We start from the raw sequence: 25182 nt of genomic DNA, 5'->3' as shown, positions 1-25182 counted from the left end.
CTTTACTGTAAGAGCAGTTAGACTGTGGAACTCTCTACCGGAGGAAGTGGTGATGGCAAAATCCATAGAGGAGTTTAAAAGGGGACTTGATGTCTTTCTTGAGAAGAAGGATATTACAGGATATAAATATTAGGTTAAGTGTCAATCCTGGTATATAGGCAGGTAGGAACTATTAGGGGTTGATCCAGGGAACAGTCTGATTGCCATTAGGGAGTCGGGAAGGAATTTTTCTCCCAAAAGGGCTAATTGGCTTCTGGCCTTGGGGTTTTTTGCCTTCCTCTGGATCAACACAGTAGGATAGACAGGCTGGACTAGATGGACAATGTCTTCATTCGGCCTTACATACTATGTTACTATGTTCTAGAGGGGAAGGATATTTCAGGATATAAATCTTAGGTTAATTGTTAATCCGGGTATACAGGCAGGTAGGAACTATTAGGGGTTGATCCAGGGACTAGTCTGATTGCTATTAAGGAGTTGGGAAGGAATTTTCCCCCAAATGGACTAATTGGCTCCTGCCTTTTGGGGTTTTTGCCTTCCTCTGGATCAACAACATAGGAGGATAAACAGGCTGAACTAGATGGACATTGTCTTCATTCGGCCGTACATACTATGTTACATCTGGGTCCAGTAGTCTCAAGCCTGTCTAAGTGCATGCCTGCTGCAGCCAATCAATGGTCTCAGTAGCATTGAGACCACTGATTAGCTACAGCGGTTATGTGCATAGAATGTCATGTGACCGCTGGACACTGAAGTGAGCAGAGACCGCGGGGAAGCCAAAGGGCGGATGCGGCCTGCAGGATTAGGTTTGTATATCATTAAAAAATTTTTTTTTTACTTAACAGAGGTGGCAGGGCAACAATGTGGAGGGAGTGTGGCAATGGAGAGTGGGGTCTGTTATAATACCCTTGCACTTAGCCTAAGGTAACAAAACAGACATAATGCTAGTAGGGACAACTGAGTGCTACTTAGGGATGGTGGTGTCTGGTTTGAGGGATAGTATCAGGAAAAGATTAGGCATAGATGTAGGGAGAGTTAGCACTATGGACAGCATTACTGTAGTCATTACTTTGGTTGCATAGCATCTGCTATATGTTCATCATATACAACATCATTCGTTATCACTACTCTCTGCCCTGTCATATTATGGTGAGTCCTTAGTTGTATTTGTGTTTTCACTGTGTTGTGCTTCATACCTATTTTTTGCAATGTTGGGTTCTTATAGTATTTGGTTGTAGCGCAAGTCTTATGGTATTTGAGTACTGGGCTTAAAAGTAAACAATATGGAGATACACAAATAGCCTGATAAAGAAACTGAAATAGACTATTAGAAATGCACTCTTTGTCAGAAAAAAAAAAAAAATTAGGCCCCTAAAAGGAGTTGCCGTTTTGCTGCAAAACTCAACATGGAGTTACATCTCAGGCAGATAAGCAAATGATTACAATTAGAGCTGTGATGTGATTAGATGGACGGTCTTGCCACCTGAGACCCTAAAAGTAGTTTCACCCTTGGCCTATAAAAAGGCTCTCAGCAGCTACTTGTGTATAGTGGACCTCTTTTTCCTGTTTGTATAGATCTTATTGACTACCACACATGCATCTATCCAGGTTAACAGAATTTGAAAGGGAATGAGAGAAGCTGGATGGTTGAATTGTAGAACTGCTCACAACCTGGACCATTCTGACCAGAATGTTAGGAGGTGTTGAGACCCTTGGATGCGTGAGGGTATGCACACAAGGCGATTAGCCTCAGGACACCCTCAACAGACCACCAGTAGAGAGGATCGTCCAATCGTCCAACAATCACGAGCAGCTTCAACTGTTTCGTTGTCTGCCGTCGTTACAGGGCCCTGTTTCTGACGGAACCATTTCCAGGCAGCAGAACATAAAGTCATACAGCGCCCATTATGTGTACTGCCTTTGACACCCATCCACCACTGCCTCCGTATGTAGTGGTGTAGTGAACAATGAAACTGGACAGCTGTGTTTGTGTCTAGAGATCTTGGGGTGAGTGCCTCAATCCTGTCTTTACTGTGGATTGGCACATTGCCACCACTGCTGGTGTGAAGGTCTGCGAGGGCCATTGCATACAACAGTCCGTTACCTCTAGTAGTGGTACAAGGGACAATGACAGTTCAGTGATATGTTCAAGACATCCTGCAGCCACGTGTTGCCTTTCATGGCAGAGCTCCCAAGAGGCAATTTCCAGCTAGATAATGCTTGGCTGCACACAGCAAGAGTGTCCCAGGGATGCTTCCACAACATTTCCATGCTTCTGTGGCCTGCCTGGTTGCCAGATTTATTTCCAGTAGAACATGTATGGGACCATCAGGAACACCAACTTCGACAGCCTATGAGTTTGCATAATTTAGAGGCTCAGTTACAGCAAATGTGGACCGATATTCCTGCAATATACCATATGGAACATGTATGTCTCCATGCCCTTCCATACCACAACTTACATCCAGGCCAGAGTTGGCCCAACAGGGTAACAAAGCCTCCCTTCAAGTGTTCAGTTTTCGATGATAATTTATCCTTTTGCTTTGATATTGTAATCACCTATTTATATCAACACTACAATCACACATCTAAAGTTTCATTTGATTCTGTAACCCCTTAGTGACCAAGCCTGTATGCGCCTTAATGACCAGGCCAAATTTTGGAAATCGGACATGTTTCACTTTAAGATGAAATAACTCCGTAAAGGTTTTGCATATCCAAGTGATTCCGAATTTTTTTTGCCACATATTGTACTTTATTTAGGTGATAAAAACAGACCGACAGAATTTGTGTATATTTATTAAAAGCGCCCAAATTGGGAAAGTTTTAAAAATTCTCATTTTTTCACATTTTCAACTGCAATATCTCAAATATGTGCAAACATACTGTACAAATTTTTGATGAGATATATATTTATATATTTCCACCAATTTAATTTATTCTGGAAGCACATTGGAAAAACTTTAGTTTTTTTAACCATTTAGAAGTACAAATGTAACATTGATTAACATTTGGAGAAACATTTTGTTTTCCTGCACCAAGCAAAAATTGCAATGGCTCAAAGGTATCAGAATGATAGATACCCCCACCCATTTTTAAAAATACATATCTTAATGTATTCACTGAGGGGTGTCCTAAGTATTTTGACATCACAATTTCTTTTCAAGAATGAATGCAATTTAGAGGAGAAAAAAAAAATCATATTTTTACAAATGTCATTTTAAACACAGGTTTTCTTTCTACAGTGCACATGCAAATGAGGAATAGCACCCCAAAATAGATACCCCTGTTAGTCCTGTGTTCAGAAACATACTCATTGTGGCCCTAATCTTATATCTGTATGCACAATGAGGCCCAAAACAAAAGGAGCAGCTGTGGGCTTTAGAACATTTTGCTTGAAGGTGTTTTAGGCCCCATTGCGAACTTGCAGAGCCCCTGAGCGGCCAAAACGACAGAGAACCCCACAAATTAATCAATTTGAAAACTAAACCCCTTAACAAATTCATCTAGGGGTGTACTGCATAATTTGACTGCACAGTTTTTGAATGAATGAAAGCAAAGCAGAAGGAAAAAATAATGATTTTCATTTTTTTGATAATTCCGTCATTAAAATTTTTTATTTTTTTTTGTACAGCACACATATGAATGAAGACTTTCACCCCAAAATGGACACCCTCGTTTGTCCAGTGTTCAGACATACCCATTGTGCCCCTAATCTTATGTCTGTATGCACAACGGGGTCCAAATCCAAATATCTCTCTGTTCTCTGCTACACATGGTAGCCGGAAGCAGAGGGATTTTGTGACGTCTGGCGCGCATGCGCAGAAGGTGATGTCCGTTCCTGGAAGGACCAGAATGTTTCGGGACATTGTGGAGGACAAGGGTGAGTACTTTCAGCTCCTCTCATGGATCAGATCCATAAAGGGGGACTGAATCTTTAACTTTTATTTACTTTTTTTATACTTTTATGCGATCCCTGTTATCTGGTGGATACAGTCGATCGCATGACCGGGAGGGGGGGGGGAGCTTCTCGCAGCCCTCCATGACAGCTAAAGGTTGTCGGCTACCTCTGGTAGCCGATAGCATGGAGCTGTCACGTCCACCACCCAAAACACTATTGGGTGGTCACTTACATTATTATTAACCATGTGTATGGGTCTAGAGTAGAAAAATTAAAAATAAGAGTGTCTTTTGTGTTGAGATACTCGTATCATTCTTTTCTTTTCACACAATATTAACTAATACTGCACTGAAGAGATGAATATCTAGAACCACAAACTAGCTCACAATTAACACAGAACACTCTTGCAAAACCCTATTGGCTCAAACAGTGTCTTTCCCCCTTCCTCCTGACATGTTTGGGACAAAGCATGAGAAACTAGCAGGTAAATTAGTACCCAAAAAAGGCTTTGTTACAATAATCTGACTTTTGCATGCAACTATAAGTAGTACCATCCTTACTGAAAAAAATGACCAAATATGGGACTGACAAGGCAACTGTTAGGTGGATTCACAACTGGCTGAGTGATCGTACTCAAAGATTGGTCATAAATGGCTGCACATCCAAGTGAAAGAATGTATCAAGTATGGTACCACAAGGCTCTGTCATAGGTCCAGTGTTGTTCAACATTTTTATAAATGATCTGGAGGAGGGAATTGATGGGAGACTGGTCAAATTTGCTGATGACAACGCTAGGAGGGATAGATAACACTAGGAAAGAGAGAGTATTCAAAAAGATCTAGAAAAGCTTGATCAGTGGGCGGCGACTAACAAAATGGTATTTAACAAGGAGAAATGCAAAGTCCTACATCTGGGCAAAAAAAAGGAAAAAAGCATATACTGAATGGGAGGGATTGGGCTAAGCAGCAGCACATGTGAAAAAGACTTGGGTATACTAATAGATCATAGACTGAACATGAGTCAACAATGTGGTGCAGCAGCAAAAAAGGCAAATACAATTCTGGGATGTATTAAGAGAAGCATAGAGTGCAGAGGTAATTATCATTCTCTACTCTTCCTTAGTCAGACCTCATCTGGAATACTGTGTCCAATTCTGGGCACCCCACTTTAAAAAAGACAGACAAACTGGAGCCAGTTCAGAGAAGAGCTACCAAGATGGGGAGCAGTCTGCAAATCATGTCCTATGAGGAACGGGTAAAGGATCTGGGAATGTTTAGCTTGCAGAATAGAAGGCTGAGAGGAGACTTAGTAGCTGTCTACAAATATCTGAAGGGCTTCCGATTTTTCTGGCACAATTTTAAAAGTACTCGCTTGTCTCTAGGGCCAGTGATTTATTTCCTTCCATTGCTCCCCTTTTCTGTTCACAAAGCCCTTATCCAAATCCAGTTTTTCCTATTTCTAACTGGGTCATCGAAGTATTTGAAGCAACACTTCAGTTTTACCCTATTTACAAGATGAAACATCACACTTTCTGCCCATTTTGTAAAGGCTCCAACAAGTTGCTAACAATGTTACACAGTAGATTACCAGACAAGCCACAACACAACAGACAAATCCTATGCATGTAGCTCACAGAATATCAGGAATAAATGCCCCCCACAGGCCAAAATATATAGTCACAGCCACAAAACATTTTTGGAAATTCACAGAAAAGTGTATTGTATCCTTTAAAATTTCAATTTTATTAGTAATTAAATTATATAAAAAAACCTGACTGCACCCTATAATGTCCCAATCTATATTTAGATGAACAAGCAAAGTAACTTCCCCGAAAAGGAGTTTTTATACGCATCAGGCTCCCCGTTACTGCCCTGTCACTTGTGGAAGATAGTGTTCACATAGTGCAGTGGACTCATCTCTGCAGGCTCTGTAGGTGCAGTTGCGCACTCCCATAAATAACAATATATTGAGTTCTCAAGAAAGTAAGACCTACCCCTAAAATAAACCCTACCCTAATGTTTTTCCAGGGGTGGGTGCTTGAAATATAAGCCCTACCCCAAAAATAAGCCCTGTCTATGTTATGTGAAAAAAAGCAATATGTATCTAGCAGGCGCCGTTCAGGTCCCTCCCACTGCTCTCCAGCGTACTTCCATGCAGTTGTCCGCCAGACAAAACATCACTTAAGTGGCTGTGATTGGTCCATCAAGCGTTGGCTCTGATTGGCTAAGCGCGGTGCTCAAGAACTAATCAGAGCAATCGCTTGCTGTAGGCAGAGTTTTTAAACTCTATTACCAGCAAGCGATGTTCTGTCGGCACTGACAACTATACGGAAGCGTGCACGGAACTGCAGAGACCAGCAGGAGGACCCAGACAGTGCCTGCTAGGTAAGTATAAGACATCCCCAGAAAAATAAGACCATGTGCCTCTTTTGGGGCTAAAATCAATATAAGACAGGGTCTTATTTTCGGGGAAACATGGTATGAGCACACATAGCCTACTAAGATGGGTCCGCTGCATTATCTGCACACCAACTTCCATGACTGAGAGCACAGGAACAGGGTGACCATAAAATGCACATCCCTGGACCCTTGGGACCTGCCCTTTAAGTACCATAACTTAGCTCATTAGTGTAGAGAGGCTCCATTTCAAGACAAATTTTTAAAAAAGAGGCCCACTGTATGTTAATACAAAATTTTAAAAAAAATTACAAAGATTTCTGTGCTGGTCAGTAATCCCTAATGTAAAGGTTTTTTGTGTAACTAATGATTCCTATAACGGCATAGTGATCAAAGATTAGTGATTTTTAGAGTTTTATTGTGGCTGTCTTCCTGTAGTCATGCCGATCAGTGATCACTACGATTGACAAATGATTGGTTATTTGAAAAGTGATGGTGCAAGGATCTGATGGACATTCCAATCAGGATAATACTTGCAGTGACCTTCCAGTTTCAGGACAACATTCAGTCTCCTGACTGAAGGCGGTCTATTACCTCTAGTTCTTCTCTGTTGTTCCTCCAGTTCACCAGTTCGCAGTCCTGTTTTCAGTTCAAGATGGCTGACAGAATGTTCAGACTACCTAATCCCCACAGTGCATTGGAAGTGTTAGACTACCCTTCTCTCTGATTGGCCAGCACTGCTCACGTGATCAATGCTGGCCCGGGAGCCATGTGTATTGGCCACCTGCAGACCTTAACAAACGCAATCCTAGGCAGACAGCTGCGATTTGTCCATGCGAAATCTCACGCGGCAAACAAATCGCGGCATGCTCTATTTCTGTGCAGAGCCCCGCACAGAAATCTCACTCCCCGGCCGCTGGCTCCGGTCTGCGCATGCACCAGCTGCTCGGCAGCCGACACATCAAACAGCCGGGGCCACGGGAGCAGGTGAGTATGCGACGCTCTCTGCAGAGGCTCGGGTCGGGTCCTGATGCGAAAATTCTCGCAGCCGGATCCGACCCGGCCGTCTGCAGGTGGCTTTAGGTAGTTAGGAAATTGCTGCAGCCATTTTGAACAGCCAAGAACTGGCGCATCAGAGTAACGACAGAAAAGAGCGGCAGTAATATACCACCTGCACCAGGGCACAATTTTGCCCTGAAACCAGCTTTAAAAGGGCAGAATCTCCTCCCACCAGGTTGGTACAGCTGTGCTTAGGCCAGTCTCACACGCGAGCGCAGGGTTTTTGCAGAATGAACAATGCTTTTTTTGCACGCTGTGGCAAGTTGGGGTCTGCTTGCCACGAGATTGCTGACCTCTCAGACAGGAACATGGCCACCACACGTGCAGAAACACTTCATGAGACGTGGATTGTCTTTAAGACTGGAGCGTGCCAGCATTTATTTCACAGCAAACAGCGTATACAAACACAGTCCAGCACATCATATACAACTTCACACTGTTGTAGGTCACAGTGCATTCAGCAACGCACACCGCTTCTTCCAGCAGACCTTCCAGGAAGGTGAATTCGCCCCGACAGGCCATGAGCGAGGGGCTGACTACCCCTGTCCGCTCCGTGTTTCCAGGTCCCTCACAGATCAGCACCAGGTCTACAAAGACCTCAGACCCCACAGGTCTCCAAGGACCTAAGCTCCACAGGCTTTAAGGACCCTGAGTTTGTAAGGGAGGGGAAAATTTAACCTGTGTAGCCACACCCTTGCAGGTGCAGGTTAATTAAACCAAACACAGTGACTGTGCTCAGAGGCCCCCTACAGGCCACTCTTGCTACTGCACTGTCACAATGCGCATTTCCGTATTTTACTGTACTTCTTCCAAGGCATGGGCATTTTCGTTCTGCAAAAAAAGCACGGAAATGGGTAATTAGTAGAGATGAGCGAGCGTACTCGGAAAAGCACTACTCGCTCGAGTAATTTGCTTTATCCGAGTATCGCTGTGCTCGGGTCTGAAGATTTGGGTGCCGCTGCGGCTGACAGGTGAGTCGCAGCGGGGAGCAGGGGAGAGCGGGCGGGAGAGAGGGAGAGAGAGAGATCTCCCCTCCGTTCCTCCCCGCTCTCCCCTGCAGCTCCCCGCTCCATGCCGGCACCCGAATCTTCAGACCCGAGCACAGCGATACTCGGATAAAGCAAATTACTCGAGCGAGTAGTGCTTTTCCGAGTACGCTCGCTCATCTCTAGTAATTAGTCTAATGAGTCCCACCAGATGTGTTCTTTTTTCTGTACATTTAGGGATCCTGCCCACGAATGGATATTTGCTGCAGAATCCGCACCGCGGATCCGCAGCACATAGCACCCATAACACGCTGAGGGAAATTGATTCTTCCTGTACACTTGCAGAAAATCACAGCGTGCTCCATTCCTGTGCGGATTCCGCACTGACGGCTTTCATTGAAGTCAATGTAAGCCGTACGATCCGCGGCATTTCGCCAAATCACATTGCGGAATGGTCGCGGATTCCGTGTCATTGCTAGGCGATAAAACGGGAAAGGCAGGAGTTTAAAAAAAAATGTACTGCACATGTCCGACCACTCGCCGCAAGGACCGTCCACAGTACAGCTGAAAACTGAGAGTAGAGGGAACAATCGGACACCGCTGTTCCCAGGGCCGGATTCCCAGGGCCTGCTGAGTGCAGGCGGCCTAACGCAGTGTTTCACGCATTTCCATTGACTTCTATGGGGCTTTTGCAGGAATACAGAGCATGCTGCGCTCCTGTGATGCAACTGAAATGGAAAAATACTGGTTTGAACAAACACATTGAAATCAAAGGGTTGTATTCCCTGCGTATTGTGCGCACCAATACGCCCGTGTGACGCCGGCTTCGGTCACAGCTGCGGCGGTCTGCTGGGTGACCATGACACTTGTACGGATATATTCACAGTGCAATAAATAGCTTTTTTTTTTTGCTACGATTATTTCAAAATTGTAGTAAAATGCATAATTTGTAGCACAATACGATCAATGGTTGATAGATTTTACGTATTTGCCTGTATTTACAGTAAAACCAATAACAGAGAGCAGCGGCGACACGCAGCCTCTTTTCTCTCCCCATCCACTACACTCTGCTGCTTCCTGCAGGCCGCGCGCTAAGGAGACACGGAGGGTCACATGACCGCACCAGAACACGTGACCTGTAGGACATCTGACGTAGCAGGAGCAGACCGCGCTTCTCTATATTGCTCCTCCCTCAGCCACCGTCTGCGAAAGAACTTCGCGTCTTTGTAAAGATTGTCCATAGCCGCAACCCGTAGAGTGGGAGGAGACGGAGAGACGCGGGAGCAGAGCTGCGCTTTCTGGCCGCAGAGGAGAGTGTGAGTCCCGGTCTAGTTCTGTGTATAGACCTGCTGTGTGTGTAGTCGGTGGTCGTACGCTCGTGCTGTATGAACAGCTTCTCAATCCTTCTTCATGGGAGGCTACACATAACGCCCGGGGGTGGCTTCAATGAATCTATGTAAACCCCCTAACCCTGCATGGTCCCGTTTGGGGGCGTCACGGCTGTATATCCTGACTGCCGGTTTTCTGCCTATAGAGGTCAGTTTTACTGATTTTGTATTTTGCTTTTTAGGCTAAATCAGAATGAGTCTGAGAAAACAAACCCCCAGTGACTTCCTGAAGCAGATCATCGGCCGCCCGGTGGTGGTGAAGCTGAACTCCGGCGTGGACTATCGAGGTAACCGCTCAGTTTAGTGTGATGTTTACATTCTTGCTTCAAGTAATATGTCTACCTCAGGGCGGCTGCCCCCGGCCAAGGCGGATCCCGGAATCCAACCCTGTGCCCTGCTGGGGACCCCATGTACCTGTCCACAGTCTTACCTCTATGCAGGTGTGCTGGCAACTGCAGATAATGCTGACCCTCTGATCTTTCTACAATGAGGATTCCGGACGGAATGTTCAGCATGTTGTAATTTTTATTTTTTTTTAACCCTATCAGTGGAAAATCACAATTGATTTCCACTCATGGGCATTAAAAAACATTTATGCTATGGGTGGTATTTGCTGCGGAATCCGGAGGCGGACGCCCGCTCTGGATTCTACAGTGCAAATCCGTCCATGTGCATTGGGCCTAGGGGCAGCTTCACATGAGTGTAATTCGATGGATGCCGCATGCATCAGAAAGTTACGCAGCAAGTGCCCAATGTTGTTGTGTATCTGCTGCATGCCGCCGATCACCATGCACTATGTTGATGTGCCAAACCTGCTGGCATAATGCGCTATAACAATACGTTTAAGTGAAGGAGACCTGAAGTGTTCTCTTTATCCTGTATGAGGCCGGTCTCCTGCCCGGATTTGAGTTGCGGATACCGCACTCGGCTTGTGCGCAGACTTTCCTCGGTAAAACGCGGGCATTGAGAGGCATGCATTTTTGAGTTTTCCTTCACACTCGTGGATACAAATTGCAGATTGATGTCAATGGAGGCGTCTGACCCACAGCCTATATGCAATTAACATGCAAGCAAAAAAACAAACTACTACACATGATGCCTGCAAGCTTCCGCAGTTGTACACAATACAGTGCCGTACGCAGGGTCACCGGCTGGGCTCACAACCGGAATCTGCTGCGTGCCTCCCACATGCGGAATCTGACCAGGTCGTGTGAGCTTGGACTAAATCCAGGTCTGAGGCTCAGCAGAGAGCCACTAATCAGCAGTGGTCATGGTGGTCTGGTCTTGCCATGAAGAATGTGGATGGCCATATATTTGAATGAGCATATGTAATATTGTATCACTCATGTAGCAATTGCTGCAGAAGAAAGAGCAGCTGACATTGGCCTCCTTGCCAGAGGTCTTGGTTGGAGCAGCTCTCATCTTTATGGGGGCTGTCTGATGAGACCACCACTTTAATTGCTCATTATTCCCTTTTTTTTGCTCCTCGTATAGCTCCCTACCAGATAGAGCCTAATCAGGTGACAGATCTGCTGTAATAAAGGCTTTTATAAAAGCCCCAATTATATTTTAGAGCTCTCTTGGCTCAGACCATCTAGAGATCATGTGACTTATTCATGACAATGCTGCTCACTGGATTGTGGAGGCTGTGCTACTTTGTGTATCTACTCATTGCTGAGGGAGAAACTGTAATAAACGGGTTATTTAACAAGTCCACCAGTATCGGACAACAGGCACTTCCTGCTGGAAATCTACCCTTCAGCTGCTAAATCTGCAGTTATGATAGAAGCGGGCCCAAGGTATAAAGAGTTTGTTAGCACGCCACAATGATTTGTATGACACTTACTACATATACTGTATGTAACAATCTGTACCATTTACAGGAGTCTTGGCATGCTTAGATGGCTACATGAACATTGCTCTGGAACAGACAGAAGAGTATGTGAACGGACAGCTCAAGAATAAATACGGCGATGCCTTTATAAGAGGAAATAATGGTAAATAACAGTTTTATTGTCATAGGCTCTTTTCAGACTATTTTTCTCAGTCCACTACTGATTCCATTTTGCTTTCTGACTTCTGTTGTGAAAACAGTATAGCGGTGAAAACCAGGAATGGAACTTTCTGGCTCAATATGCAAGAACTTTTTGTTCTCCATCTCACCCAGTGTCTGTTGCAGTCAGTCTTTTAAACTAGAAAGAAAAGTGCTGCGGCTGATGCTGGTTTTTGCACAGGACAGAAACAGGATGGAAACTGAGCTGGAGAGAAAAATGCTGTCTAAAAAGATTGTTTTCCAACTAATAAAACCCATGTAAATTGAGTATTGTTGAGCTGTTGTGTTCTCCAAGCACTTCTAAATCCCTTCCTCCTGAAAGCTTACTGATGGATGACTAGATTAACAATGCTGTAGAGTCTATTTAAAGGCCCATTTAGACATGATTCTCGCTCAAAATTTGCTCAAAGCAGTCTTTTGAGCGAGAATCATTGGGTCTAAATGCATGGACATCATGCAGTTCTTGTGCACGAGCCCATCGTTCAATTCTAGTTTTCTTGCATTGAGCGATGAACTCTTATCAGCGGTGCAGGCTGTTATCACATTTGGCAGCACTGACGAAATTCTTTCAGCTCGTGTCCCCCTGCTGCTTTTACAGTGGGATGTGTACTGTAATCGCGGAGAACAATACAGCTGTTTGCATATGCAGAGCAGCTGTATTGTTCGAGCGATGGCGGCAGTTTCCCGCTTCACCTGCATAGCTCTTTAGTAGCTACTATAGACTATGCAAAGATGATCACTCAAACTGTCGTTTGAGCGATCATCTGTCAGTGTAAATGGGGAGTTAGATGTCTAATTGTGTGGCTCCTCCCAGTATTGTATGAATACATTGAGAACTGGTTGTTGCCATTTCTCTTGTCAATAGGGTGTACCTAAATACTTAATGAATTCACAGGTGGCAGACTTGTTAGAAATTTCTGTGACTGTCCTATTGGTCTGAGTGGAGCTGGCAGAGTACCATGTTCTTGCTGCCAAAAGATCATCATTCAGATGCTTGGAAATGATTTTTTAATCACAGAAATTTCTGCAACAAATCTGTAGTGTATTCGCACAAAGATGTAGAGTCACTCCCTATTGGGCTGGGCAGTTAATTGAAATAGGCCTGTCACTAAGACGTTAAAGGGTTCAATCCCCCCTTCCAAAATTACATTAACACCTACCCACAGGATGGCTGTCTGCCCTTACAACCATGTTTTCCTGAACATAAGACATACCCTGATAAGCCCTACCCTGATCATTTAGGGGAATAGGGGGCTTGAAATATAAGCCCTACCCCGAAAATAAGCCCTATCTACACTAGGTGGAGGAAAAAAACCGCAATACTCACCTGGCAGCCGGCATCTTTGTCCCCTGCGATGACCTCCCAGGCTGCTGTGTAATCCTCCTCGCTGTCAGAGGATTCTCTCTGGTAAACGGGGCTTTGAATTCCCCTGGCTACAGCAAGTGAGCTCGGTGATTGGATCGAGCACCAGCCAATTAAAGCTGGCGCTCGATCATTCAGTGAATGACATCACTGAATGGCTGTGATTGATTCATCGGTGCTGAAGCCGGGGGAATTCAAAGCCCTGTTTACCAAAGAGAATCCCCTAACAGCGGGGAGAATTATATAGCAGCCTGCCGCAATGCCTGGCAGATGATCACAGGGGACAAAGATGTCGGCTGTGAGGTGAGTATTTGCCCCAGTTCCCCCAAAAGTAAGACACGGTGTCCCTTTTGGGGCAAAATGTAATATGACCGTGTCATGTTTTTGGTGAAACACTGTATCTACAAGACATGCATGTTCGGCTGAGCATATGTGTTTGGGCTAGTGGGAGGAGTACTGTCAGCTGAACGAACATTTGTCTGATGGGTGTTTTGTGTATGGGCAGCCTCATAAGTGTATTATGTCCAGTGAATATACTGTGGAGTTGGTGTTTATTTTTGATTTATATTCCACATCAAAGCCACGTGAAATCCAAGGAAATTGTGGTTTTCCACCCTACTGAACTACTGTGGAAAAAAATCTGCATGGATTTTGGGCATGCTAGGAAATCTTCAGCATGCTCTATCCTTCTCAGATTTTTACCGCCTGGACGGAATCTCGCAGCACAATCTGCTTGGGATGGGGGGTGTATCCAGAGCACATAGACCAAACTAGCGGTTTCTTAGAGCAAGTCAAGATCATCTCTGGATAAATTGAATCCTTTTATGTTGAGTGTATTCTACTACTGACATCTATTTTCATTTTTTACAGTTTTATATATAAGTACGCAGAAGAGAAGAATTTGAATTCGTATATTTTATTTACTTATGTATGGAGAACCCATTTATCTTATTTTGGAAGTAGCACATTCAAGTAGTTTTATCTTTGAAATGACTGTTAAAATGTGGAAGAAACAATTTTCTTTTTAATATAAAGTTTGCTTCATGAAACATTTGTTTTTTTTATTCTGTTTATTGCACTGTAAAATAAACGAAAATGAGAAGTGTCATTTATGTGTGACAAAATAGTTGTCATTTGAAATTGTGTTTTCTAGCATTTGTATCATTTTTGTATGCAATTCAGATATACTGGGGGGGTTTTTTCAGTGAATGTTTGCTTTTTCTAAACAAATCTTAAAGCCCATTTAGACCCCATTTACACTGACAGATGATTGATCCAAAGTCACTGAAACGACAGTTTGAGTGAAGGTTTTGAGCGATCATCTTTGTATACCTTATAGTAGCTACTATACAGTTTTGCAGCTGGAGCGGGACACAGCCGTGGCCCCTAATAGAACAATACAGCTGTTTTGCATAAGCAAACTGCTGTATTGTTCTGCGCGCTTACAGCCTGTGCCCCGTTGTGAATTCACAGCAGGACACAGGCACAGAGAATCTTATCAGCACAGCAGGCTGCGCTAATAACTGCTGATTGCTCAATTCATGAAAATTTGAAGTGAGTGATCAACGACTTGTGCACGAAAACTACACAATGTCAGTGCATTTAGACGCAACGAGAATCTCTCAAAAGACTGCTTTGAGCGATTTACGTTGTTTAAATGGGGCTTTACACACACACACCTTTCAAAAGATTAAAAGATCAGTGCTCGTTTTGCATAAAGTACTAATGGGCACTAATTGCTATTAGTACTTTATTAGCTTCATTTGCATGCAAATGATCTTCTGGGAGCTGCTCCTTTGCTCAGCCATGGGCTCCCCATGGAAAATTCAGCAACATGGACAGCAGACACAGCTAGCGGTCCTGTTTATTAGCTGTTCTGCTGAATGACTATTCTCAAGCAGAGCTGAAAACAGTCATTCGGCCAAACAGCGAAAGATGGGCACATTTAGACACAGCGATTATTGCTCAAAAGACAACATTTGAACGATAATCGTTATGTCTAAATGGGCCTTTACAAAGGCTGTAACTTCTACTATGGATATGAAGAATTTTCTGGGGTAAAAGGTTTACTTAGCCTTTGAAAAAGAATCACACGTTTTATTGAGAAAAAGATAGTGACGCAGTCAACTACTACAAGCCATTTCTTGCGTAAGGGGGCAGATGTTTAGGGTCCTTTTACATGGGACAACCTGTTTAAGGCAGATCGATACCCTGAGCTCTGTTATTGGCTGCAGCCCCTTTAAGATCCCTTAAACCGGGCAGCACTGCAGCTGTAAACAGATTAGAGCCGGGGATCAAGCGCTATCATGAGACACAGCAGGAGCGGGGAAGAGGTTAGTATATGGTAACTTGTTAGTCCGCCGGGGAAGGGTTATCCAACTCTGACAACCCCTTTTTTGCTGTGATCAGACGCTGGATTGAAAATCGTGACCATCTGATGCTTTGGATTCCAATGCACTTGTTCAGATGGGTGATTTATTTATTTGTTTTTTCCTCGCAAAATTGGCCAGTCGGAAAAGATGGTGCATACGGTACGCCAGCCAGCCGCTTCTACCCTCACCGGAAAAAATAGGTCTGGACCTATCCTTTGCCGGAATACACCGACCGGTTCCATAGACTTTTATGGCAACCTATGAGAGCTGCTGGAAAAGGGAGGTGGGAGGGAGTTTAGCGGCAACGCTGCTAAACTCCCTCCCCCCTTGCTGCCCCTTGCTGGCTGCCAGCAACGATTACCACACTAGCTTTGCTAACTTCCTGCTTCTTGCTGGCAAGAGGTGGAGAGGGGACGAAAGTTTAACACACTAGTTCCTGCCCCCTCCCTTTGCCGGAAAGGGGCGGGGAGGGAGTTTAGCAGTGCTAAATTATCTCCCCCTGCCCAACTGTATTCTGGGCTGCAGCGTATACATGCTGCAGCCAACCGTCTGCATGGGTGAAAAAACGGTTGCGGCTGCCTCTCGTTCATGCGTTTTTTGGGGGGTTTTTTAATTTTTTTTTTTCAGCCATGAAATGTGTGGATGAAAATCGCAGCGCCCATGTGAAGAAGCCCTAAGGCAGAGTGCCAAGTAGTACCCCAAAAATCCAGTCTTATTCTAGTCAGTGTATAAACAAAGTGGTGCATTAATTTTGAGCCTTGTCTCTCGGTCAGGGGGACAAGGTCCAAATAGAGTAAAAGACCTACCAAGAGGTAGGTTATTAGCAAAGAAAATTAAGACAAAACCAGAAAAAGCATGAAGATTAGAAAGAGGATAGTTATTCCAAGGAATCATTAGGCGGGCGGGAATGTTAGCCAGGATGAATCAGTCACCGAACTTCAAATGATTCTTTGAATCCTAGACCGCCAGCTATGAAGATGCAACACCTCTTTGAAGCCACGACTCCTCCTTAGGTGAGCATAACTGGATCCTGGTTGCTGAAATACTGTAGTGCTTAGAGAATGTGTTGTCATTGCTAGCACATAGCTTTTCCATATATTTAAGGTTATCTATAGTTTCCAACCACATCGACTTTGTGGGGAATCTTCACTTTCTGGGAATAATTTGTCTCATAACTATTAGGAAGACGCTTTTGTCTTGGAAATTGAGCCCGACATCACTGAAAGAAGTGCCATCTCTGGAGAGCTCTGGATCGTATTCCTACTGACTTCATTATATAGAATGTTCACCTTCTCCCAAAGGTCAGAAATCAATGGACATGACTACCAAATGTGTATAAAAGTGTCCACGTCATAGTCACATCCCCAGCATTTGTCTTAGAGTTGAGGGAAGATCCTGGCCACTTGCGCCGGTGTTCTATACCACTGGGTGAGGATTTTAAAATTAAGCTCTTGGGTCCTGCCCGATATGGACATTTTGACAACACCTTACGGAAGGGTCAAATTCTAATGGCTAGATGTCCGGGTCAGAGCGTCTCCAAAATGGCAGTTCTTGTGTTGTATTGCTAGCATGCAATTGTTAGTACCTACCAAAAGTAAGGACAACTGGTGAACCATCAAATGGGTCACAGGGCTGTGGAGTTGTTAGAACGTATTCCGGACAGAAAGAGAGTTCAAGGACTATCTTTTCGTCCCAGCCGGGCACTTTTACGCTTCGGGAATACGACCATGTGATCTGACGCATTGGAATCCAATGCGTCAGATCGTAGCCTGTATTACCGGGCCGATATATGCTCATGTGAAAGAGCCCTCGGGCCCCATTCACACGGGGCAGTAAAAAGTGCATTGGTGAAACCATGTGTGCTTTTACCATGCTTGTGGTAAAATGTAGCAAAAAGTGCATGCAGTTTTGCAAATGCACTTTTTGGTGCAGTTTTTATTGCAACCAAACTGCCCCGTGTAAATGGAGCCTTAGGCTCTTGGCAGATGGACGGTAGGCCAATCTCCTGAAAGTGGTGAAAGTCAGAAACCACGTTGGTATGAAAAGCGGGGTCTGGTGTAATTACCACTCTATCATCAAGAATATTTGTATATGGAGGAACAACAGATATCACTGTGATCCAGCAGACGTAATGGCTATTAAAAAGGCTATCTTATAAGATAGAAATTTAATTTGAACCTGCTGCGAAGCTTCAAAGGGAGGTAGACAAAGATGAGATAATACTAAGTTTAATTCCCATGAAGGAGCGCTATATCTAAAAGTAGGATGTAATTTACGAACAGCCTAAGGCCCCTTGTCCACGGGCGTGAAATCGCCAGCAAATCACGCTGTCTGAAGCTTTCCATAGCGTTGCTATGTAAAGCGCTGGTCCCCTGCTCACAAGCGGAGAATCATTGTGATTCTCTGCTCGCGGACGGCGATTCGCAGCATGCTGCGAATGGGCGAGATTCTTCATGGTTAGACTATAAGATAGAGATCAGCGGAGATCCGTCTGCCGGCTCCTGCTCCCGGGCGGCGTCTCCCGCGGCATAGATCCGCCATGGGATACCGCAACGCCTGTGGGCAGGGGGCCTTAATGAGTCTTCTGATCCAAGGATGTTCACATATTTTAACCCCTTAAGGACCAAGCTGTTTTGTACCTTAACCCCTTAGTGACCAAGCCTGTTTGCGCCTTAATGACCAGGCCAAATTTTGCAAATCTGACACGTGTCACTTTAGCATGGAAAAACACCAGAAAGGTTTTGCATATCCAAGCGATTCTGACATTGTTTTTTCGCCACATGTTTTACTTCATTTAGGTGGAAAAAAAAGACCGATAGAATTTGTGTTTATTTATTAAAAGCGCCAAAATTGGGAAAATTTTGAAAAAATCGTCATCTTTTCACATTTCCAACTGCAATATCTCAAATATGTGCAAACATAATACAGAAATTTTTGCTAAGATTTATATTTCCATCCGTTTACTTTATTTTGGGCGCACATTGGAAAAACTTTCGTTTTTTTTTTTAACCATTTAGGAGACGTACAAATGTAACATTACTTTTCAGCATTTTGAGGAACACTTTGTTTTCCTACACCAATCCAAGATTGGAAAGGCTCATAGGAGTCAAAATGATAGATACCCCCACAAGTGACCCCATTTTAAAAACTACACCCTTTAGGCTAGGGTCACACAGGGCGGATTTGTTGCGGTTTTGCTGCGGTTTTTCCGTTGCGGTTTTGACGCAGAAGAACTGCTTCTGCGGCAAAACCGCTTCAAAGGTTAATTTGGACTTGCGGATTTTCGTGCGGAAAAATCCGCAAGCAGTTTTTTCCGCAGCGCTTTTTTACTTTTGTCGCGGTTTTGGTGCGGTTTTGGCTGCGTCCATAGAGGTCTATGGACAAAAAAAGCGCTGCGGAAACGACCAAAGAATGAACATGCTGCATCTTTTAAAACCGCGACGCAGTTGCATTTCTGCACTGCGGCTGTGCGGAAAAAATCCGTCCTGTGAGAACAGCTTTTTGGCAAATCTCATTTGTGCTGCATTGCACTGCAAACGCAGCGGTTTTGCCGCAGTGCGGATATGCAACGGCAATCCGCGGCAAAACCGTGGCAAATCCGCCCTGTGTGACCCCAGCCTTAACGTATTCACTGAGGGGCTTTCATGAGTATTTTAACCCCACAGTTTTTTTTCAGGAGTCAATGCAATTTAGAAGAGAAAAACTAAAATTTCATATTTTTGCAAATATGTCATTTTAAAGACAGGACTTTTTTCTATAGTACACATGAAAATTAGGATTTGCACCCCAGAATGGATACCCCTGTTTGTCCTGTGCTCAGAAACATACCCATTGTGGCCCTAATCTTACGTCTGGATGCACAATGGGGCCCAAAATGAAAGGAGCAACCGGTGGCTTTCGGAACAGAAATTTTGCTTGAAGGAGATTTAGGCCCTATTGCAAACTTGTAGAGCCATTGAGTGACTAAAACGATGGAGAATGCCCACAAGTGACCCCATTTTGAAAAGTAGACCCCTTAACGAATTTATCTAGGGGTACGATGACTTTTTTGACTTCACAGTTTTTGAGTGAATCTAAGCCAAGCCGAAGGAAAAAAATTACGATTTTCATTTTATTTGGTAATTCTGTCATTTTAAAAGCAGTTTTTTTGTACAGCACATATATGAATGAAGACTTGCACCCCAAAATGGATACCCCTGTTTCTCCCGTGCTCAGAAACATACCCATTGTGGCCCTAATCATATGTCTGGATGCACAATGGGGCCCAAAATGAAAGGAGCAACCGGTGGCTTTCGGAACAAAAATTTTGCTTGAAGGAGATTTAGTCCCCATTGCTCACTTGTAGAGCCCTTGAGTGACCAAAACGATGGAGAACGCCCACAAGTGACCCCATTTTGAAAAGTAGACCCCTTAACGAATTTATCCAGGGGTACGATGACTTTTTTGACTTCACAGTTTTTGAATGAATCTAAGCCAATCCGAAGGAAAAAAAATACGATTTTCATTTTTTTGGTAATTCTGTCATTTCAAAAGCAGTTTTTTTTGTACCGCACATACATGAATGAAGACTTGCACCCCAAAATGGATACCCCTGTTTGTCCCGTGCTCAGAAACATACCCATTGTGGCCCTAGTATTACGTCTATATGCACAATGGGGCCCAAAATGAAAGGAGCAACCGGTGGCTTTCGGAACAGAAATTTTGTTTGAAGGAGATTTAGTCCCCATTGCCCACTTGTAGAGCCATTGAGTGACCAAAACGATGGAGAACCCCCACAAGTGACCCCATTTTGAAAAGTAGACCCCTAACGAATTTATCTAGGGGTACGATGACTTTTTTGACTTCACAGTTTTTGAATGAATCTAAGCCAAGCAGAAGGAAAAAATTATGATTTTCATTTTTTTGGCAATTGTGTCAATTTAAAAACTGGTTTTTTTGGACAGTGTACATAGGAATGAAGACGTTCACCCCAAAATGGATACCCCCGTTTGTCCCGTGTTCAGAAACATACCCATTGTGGCCCTAATCTACTTAAAGGAAACATAGCTAGGCCTATAATGGAAGGAGCACCCATTGGATTTCAGGGTACAACGGAATAAATTCCAGGCCCCATTGCCTACTTATTGAGCCATTGAGTGGCCAAAACTATAAAGAACCCCCACAAATGACCCCATTTTGAAAACTAGACCCCTTAACAAATTCATCTAGGGGTGTACTGCATATTTTGACCCCAAAGTATTTGAATGAATCTAAGCAAAACAAAAGGAAAAAATGACGATTTTCATCTGTTTGGCAATTTTGTCAATTTAAAAACTGGTTTTTTTGTACAGTGTACATAGGAATGAAGACGTTCACCCCAAAATGGATACCCCCGTTTGTCCCGTGTTCAGAAACATACCCATTGTGGCCCTAATCTACTTACAGGACACATGGCTAGGCCCATAATGGAGGGAATGCCCGCTGGATTTCAGGGCAGAACTGAATAAATTCCAGGCCCCATTGCCCACTTATACAGAAAAAAAATTGACTTCCTAAAAATAATCCCCCCCCCCCCCCCCCACCATCCCCATTTTTTTGGCATTCCCTAAATATTAGATAAAGGTAATAATATAAACTGCGTTTTATGTCCGAAGACAGGGGTAATTACGGAGGTTGCTTGGGATGGGCACATGGGGCAAGAAAACCGTGTATCCCCCCCCCCTCCTCTCATCTATTTTGGGGGGTATTTCGTAACCTCAGCGGCGGGTATGGGGTGTAAAACGTGGTGCTCTGTGAGGCTTTGTAATCTTGCTTCTCACAGAGAAGGCGCTCAACAAGCTGCTCCTGGAACTGCAGGAAGGCGAGCGTTCCCGGGGCTTCTTGTAAATTACGGATTACAGGTAGCGGTCTGAATAACGCCAGGCTCACACAGCCTTAGGTGGAATCCGCTTGCGGAGGCCTGCAGCGGATTCCAGCTGTGAGCCTGGCTGTGACCCTTCGTACGGCCGAGTAATGTACTGCGCATAACTGTCTACTCACACAGGCGGTCATGCGCAGTACACCGTTGTTTGTTTTTATTTCCCGCGCCGTCGCTTAGAGATGACCCATGTACCCGCAGCCCGTACACAATGTGTTTGCATATGGGCTGCGGGTATATCCGCGGTCATAGAGCACAATGGGCTCTAGGTCGCGGATATTCGCCGTAAAATATAGCATGCCGTGTTCTGTTTCTGCGAGTGGATTACGTAATTCCGACCTGCTAATTGGGGGGAATTGTGTAATCCAATGCATGCAGTTGATCCGTGGATTACCGCTGATCAAGCGCATGCAGAACCCATAATTCCTCTCCGGTCATGTGTGACTGGCCTAATGTTATATCGCTAATTTATCACGTGACCAGGGACCGCTCAACGAGGCCACCGGTCACTGCTCCAAGCACTCAGCGACCGTTGGTCGCTGGGAGCAAGGAGATTTAAAATTTCCTGGGCTCCCCGGCTCCTGCGAATGTGTCCGGCATTTTGCCGGCGGGCACATACCCAGTAGCTGGCAGGATCCATGGAGGATAATCGCATCTGGATTCAAATGCGGAAGCCTCCGAGAAGATGTTTCATCTCCCCCCACCGATCACATCGGTGAGGGGAGATGAAACTGCCACTTTTTAAAGAACTTTTACGTGATCGCCATTATGCATTGGATAACGGCGATCACGTGACCAGTAACCGCATACCGCAGCTCCCCGTGACATCTCCAGGCTCTTGGCTACCTTTTGTAGCCAGCAGCAGGGAGATTTTAAATTTCTTGGGCAATCTTTCACTTTTGCGCATGCATCCGCCATCATGCTGACGGGCGCGTGCGCCGAAGCTGGGGTAAGGTCCACGGATCAACATCCCACCAGGGAACAAATCCGGGACCTTGGGTACGTAATTTCATCCCCCCTTACGGATACGATCCGTAAGGGGAGATGAAGCTTTAACTTTTTTAACTTTTTTTTAACTTTTAACTTTTTTTTTTTTTACACTTTTTAACTTTATATGATCACCGTTATCTGATGGATAACGGTGATCATATGACTGGAAACCGCATACAGCGGTCCCCAGTCATATCTCCCTGCACTCGGCTATCTGTGACAGCGCAGCGCTGACCCCATTGAGAACATTCAGTGAAGATCGTGATCCTCTGGCACAGCTGTGGCAGAGGAGCTCGATGTTCTCACATTGAATTCAATAGAGCCGGCGCTACAGCCGACACCATTGAAAGCAATGGGCTGCTGGCAAGCCCTGCAGTGATTTTCGGAGAAGGGCTCTAAATATAAGCCCTTCACTGAAAATCATCCCTAATATGTGTAAAAAAATATATATATATGTATGTATATATATATATATATATATATACACATATATATACACACATACACTCACCTCTCAGTGAGAGGTCTAGCTGGGTCTTCTCCTGCACTGCTCTGAAGTGATTTCAGCAGGTGGAGATTTAAAATCCCCACCTGCTGAAAGGGCTGCCTCTGATTGGCTGAGCACTGTGACCAATCAGAGGCTATTCTCAGCTGTCATTCAATAGCTGAGAGGGATGAAAATAAAATAGAATATAAAAAGAATGCTTCAGAATCTGGTTTTAATTACTAAAAACAAATATACAGTTAGGGCCAGAAATATTTGGACAGTGACACAAGTTTTGTTATTTTAGCTGTTTACAAAAACATGTTCAGAAATACAATTATATATATAATATGGGCTGAAAGTGCACACTCCCAGCTGCAATATGAGAGTTTCCACATCCAAATCGGAGAAAGGGTTTAGGAATCATAGCTCTGTAATGCATAGCCTCCTCTTTTTCAAGGGACCAAAAGTAATTGGACAATGGACTCTAAGGGCTGCAATTAACTCAGAAGGCGTCTCCCTCGTTAACCTGTAATCAATTAAGTAGTTAAAAGGTCTGGGGTTGATTCCAGGTGTGTGGTTTTGGATTTGGAAGCTGTTGCTGTGACCAGACAACATGCGGTCAAAGGAACTCTCAATTGAGGTGAAGCAGAACATCCTGAGGCTGAAAAAAAAGAAAAAATCCATCAGAGAGATAGCAGACATGCTTGGAGTAGCAAAATCAACAGTCGGGTACATTCTGAGAAAAAAGGAATTCACTGGTGAGCTTGGGAACTCAAAAAGGCCTGGGCGTCCACGGAAGACAACGGTGGTGGATGATCGCCGCATACTTTCTTTGGTGAAGAAGAACCCGTTCACAACATCAACTGAAGTCCAGAACACTCTCAGGGAAGTAGGTGTATCTGTCTCTAAGTCAACAGTAAAGAGAAGACTCCATGAAAGTAAATACAAAGGGTTCACATCTAGATGCAAACCATTCATCAATTCCAAAAATAGACAGGCCAGAGTTAAATTTGCCGAAAAACACCTCAAGAAGCCAGCCCAGTTCTGGAAAAGTATTCTATGGACAGATGAGACAAAGATCAACCTGTACCAAAATGATGGGAAGAAAAAAGTTTGGAGAAGAAAGGGAACGGCACATGATCCAAGGCACACCACATCCTCTGTAAAACATGGTGGAAGCAACGTGATGGCATGGGCATGCATGGCTTTCAATGGCAATGGGTCACTTGTGTTTATTGATGACATAACAGCAGACAAGAGTAGCCGGATGAATTCTGAAGTGTACCGGGATATACTTTCAGCCCAGATTCAGCCAAATGCTGCAAAGTTGATCGGACGGCGCTTCACAGTACAGATGGACAATGACCCCAAGCATACAGCCAAAGCTACCCAGGAGTTCATGAGTGCAAAAAAGTGGAACATTCTGCAATGGCCAAGTCAATCACCAGATCTTAACCCAATTGAGCATGCATTTCACTTGCTCAAATCCAGACTTCAGACGGAAAGACCCACAAACAAGCAAGACCTGAAGGCTGTGGCTGTAAAGGCCTGGCAAAGCATTAAGAAGGAGGAAACCCAGCGTTTGGTGATGTCCATGGGTTCCAGACTTAAGGCAGTGATTGCCTCCAAAGGATTTGCAACAAAATATTGAAAAAAAAATATTTTGTTTGGGTTATGTTTATTTGTCCAATTACTTTTGAGCTCCTAAAATGTGGAGTGTTTGTAAAGAAATGTGTACAATTCCTACATTTTCTATCAGATATTTTTGTTCAACCCTTTAAATTAAACATTACAATCTGCACTTGAATTCTGTTGTAGAGGCTTCATTTCAAATCCAATGCGGTGGCATGCAGAGCCCAACTCGCGAAAATTGTGTTACTGTCCAAATATTTCTGGCCCTAACTGTAGGTAATATAGGTTTTTCCATAACATTGTATCATACATTAATGTATTTACTAATTGAAAATGCCTTTGAAATAATGTTATATTAATCATTTTGTTTAATTAATAACTTCTGTATATATTTCTAGAAAAAGAAAACAAATCATCAAATTTTACATTTATGTACAACTGTCTTTTATTCTCTTAAGATCCTATTACGATGCCTGTGACGATGACTTATGATGTAGGAACACCTTATAAGTGAATACAATAACAGCTCATGATGTAACATTTCCAACTCGTATTTCTGAGGGGAATGTAATAAACATGCAGCTGACATATTTCCTACTGTGGGACAATTTGTGTCACGGAAGCTACAGCTACTTGGTTCCACAATGTAGAACATGTGC

The 25182-nt window shown here is 44.0% G+C and overlaps 1 protein-coding gene across 2 annotated transcripts; it reads left to right on the top strand.

Moving 5' to 3' along the window:
* Positions 1-9528: 9528 nt before the first annotated feature.
* Positions 9529-14254, top strand: LSM6 (LSM6 homolog, U6 small nuclear RNA and mRNA degradation associated). Of its 2 annotated transcripts, none has more exons than XM_066573671.1 (4): positions 9529-9658; positions 9913-10017; positions 11614-11727; positions 14017-14254. In XM_066573671.1, the coding sequence occupies exons 2-4, from the start codon at positions 9924-9926 to the stop codon at positions 14049-14051; spliced, it is 243 nt and encodes an 80-aa protein (XP_066429768.1). In that variant the 5' UTR covers positions 9529-9658; positions 9913-9923; the 3' UTR covers positions 14052-14254. The 2 variants fall into 2 exon arrangements, with proteins under 2 accessions (XP_066429768.1, XP_066429769.1); XM_066573672.1 differs by lacking the exon at positions 9529-9658 and adding an exon at positions 9665-9798.
* Positions 14255-25182: the final 10928 nt, after the last annotated feature.

The sequence above is a fragment of the Eleutherodactylus coqui genome, chromosome 7, assembly GCF_035609145.1.
Source record: "Eleutherodactylus coqui strain aEleCoq1 chromosome 7, aEleCoq1.hap1, whole genome shotgun sequence".
Classification (NCBI taxonomy): Eukaryota; Metazoa; Chordata; class Amphibia; order Anura; family Eleutherodactylidae; genus Eleutherodactylus; species Eleutherodactylus coqui.
This window is presented reverse-complemented; position numbering and strand designations above follow the sequence as displayed.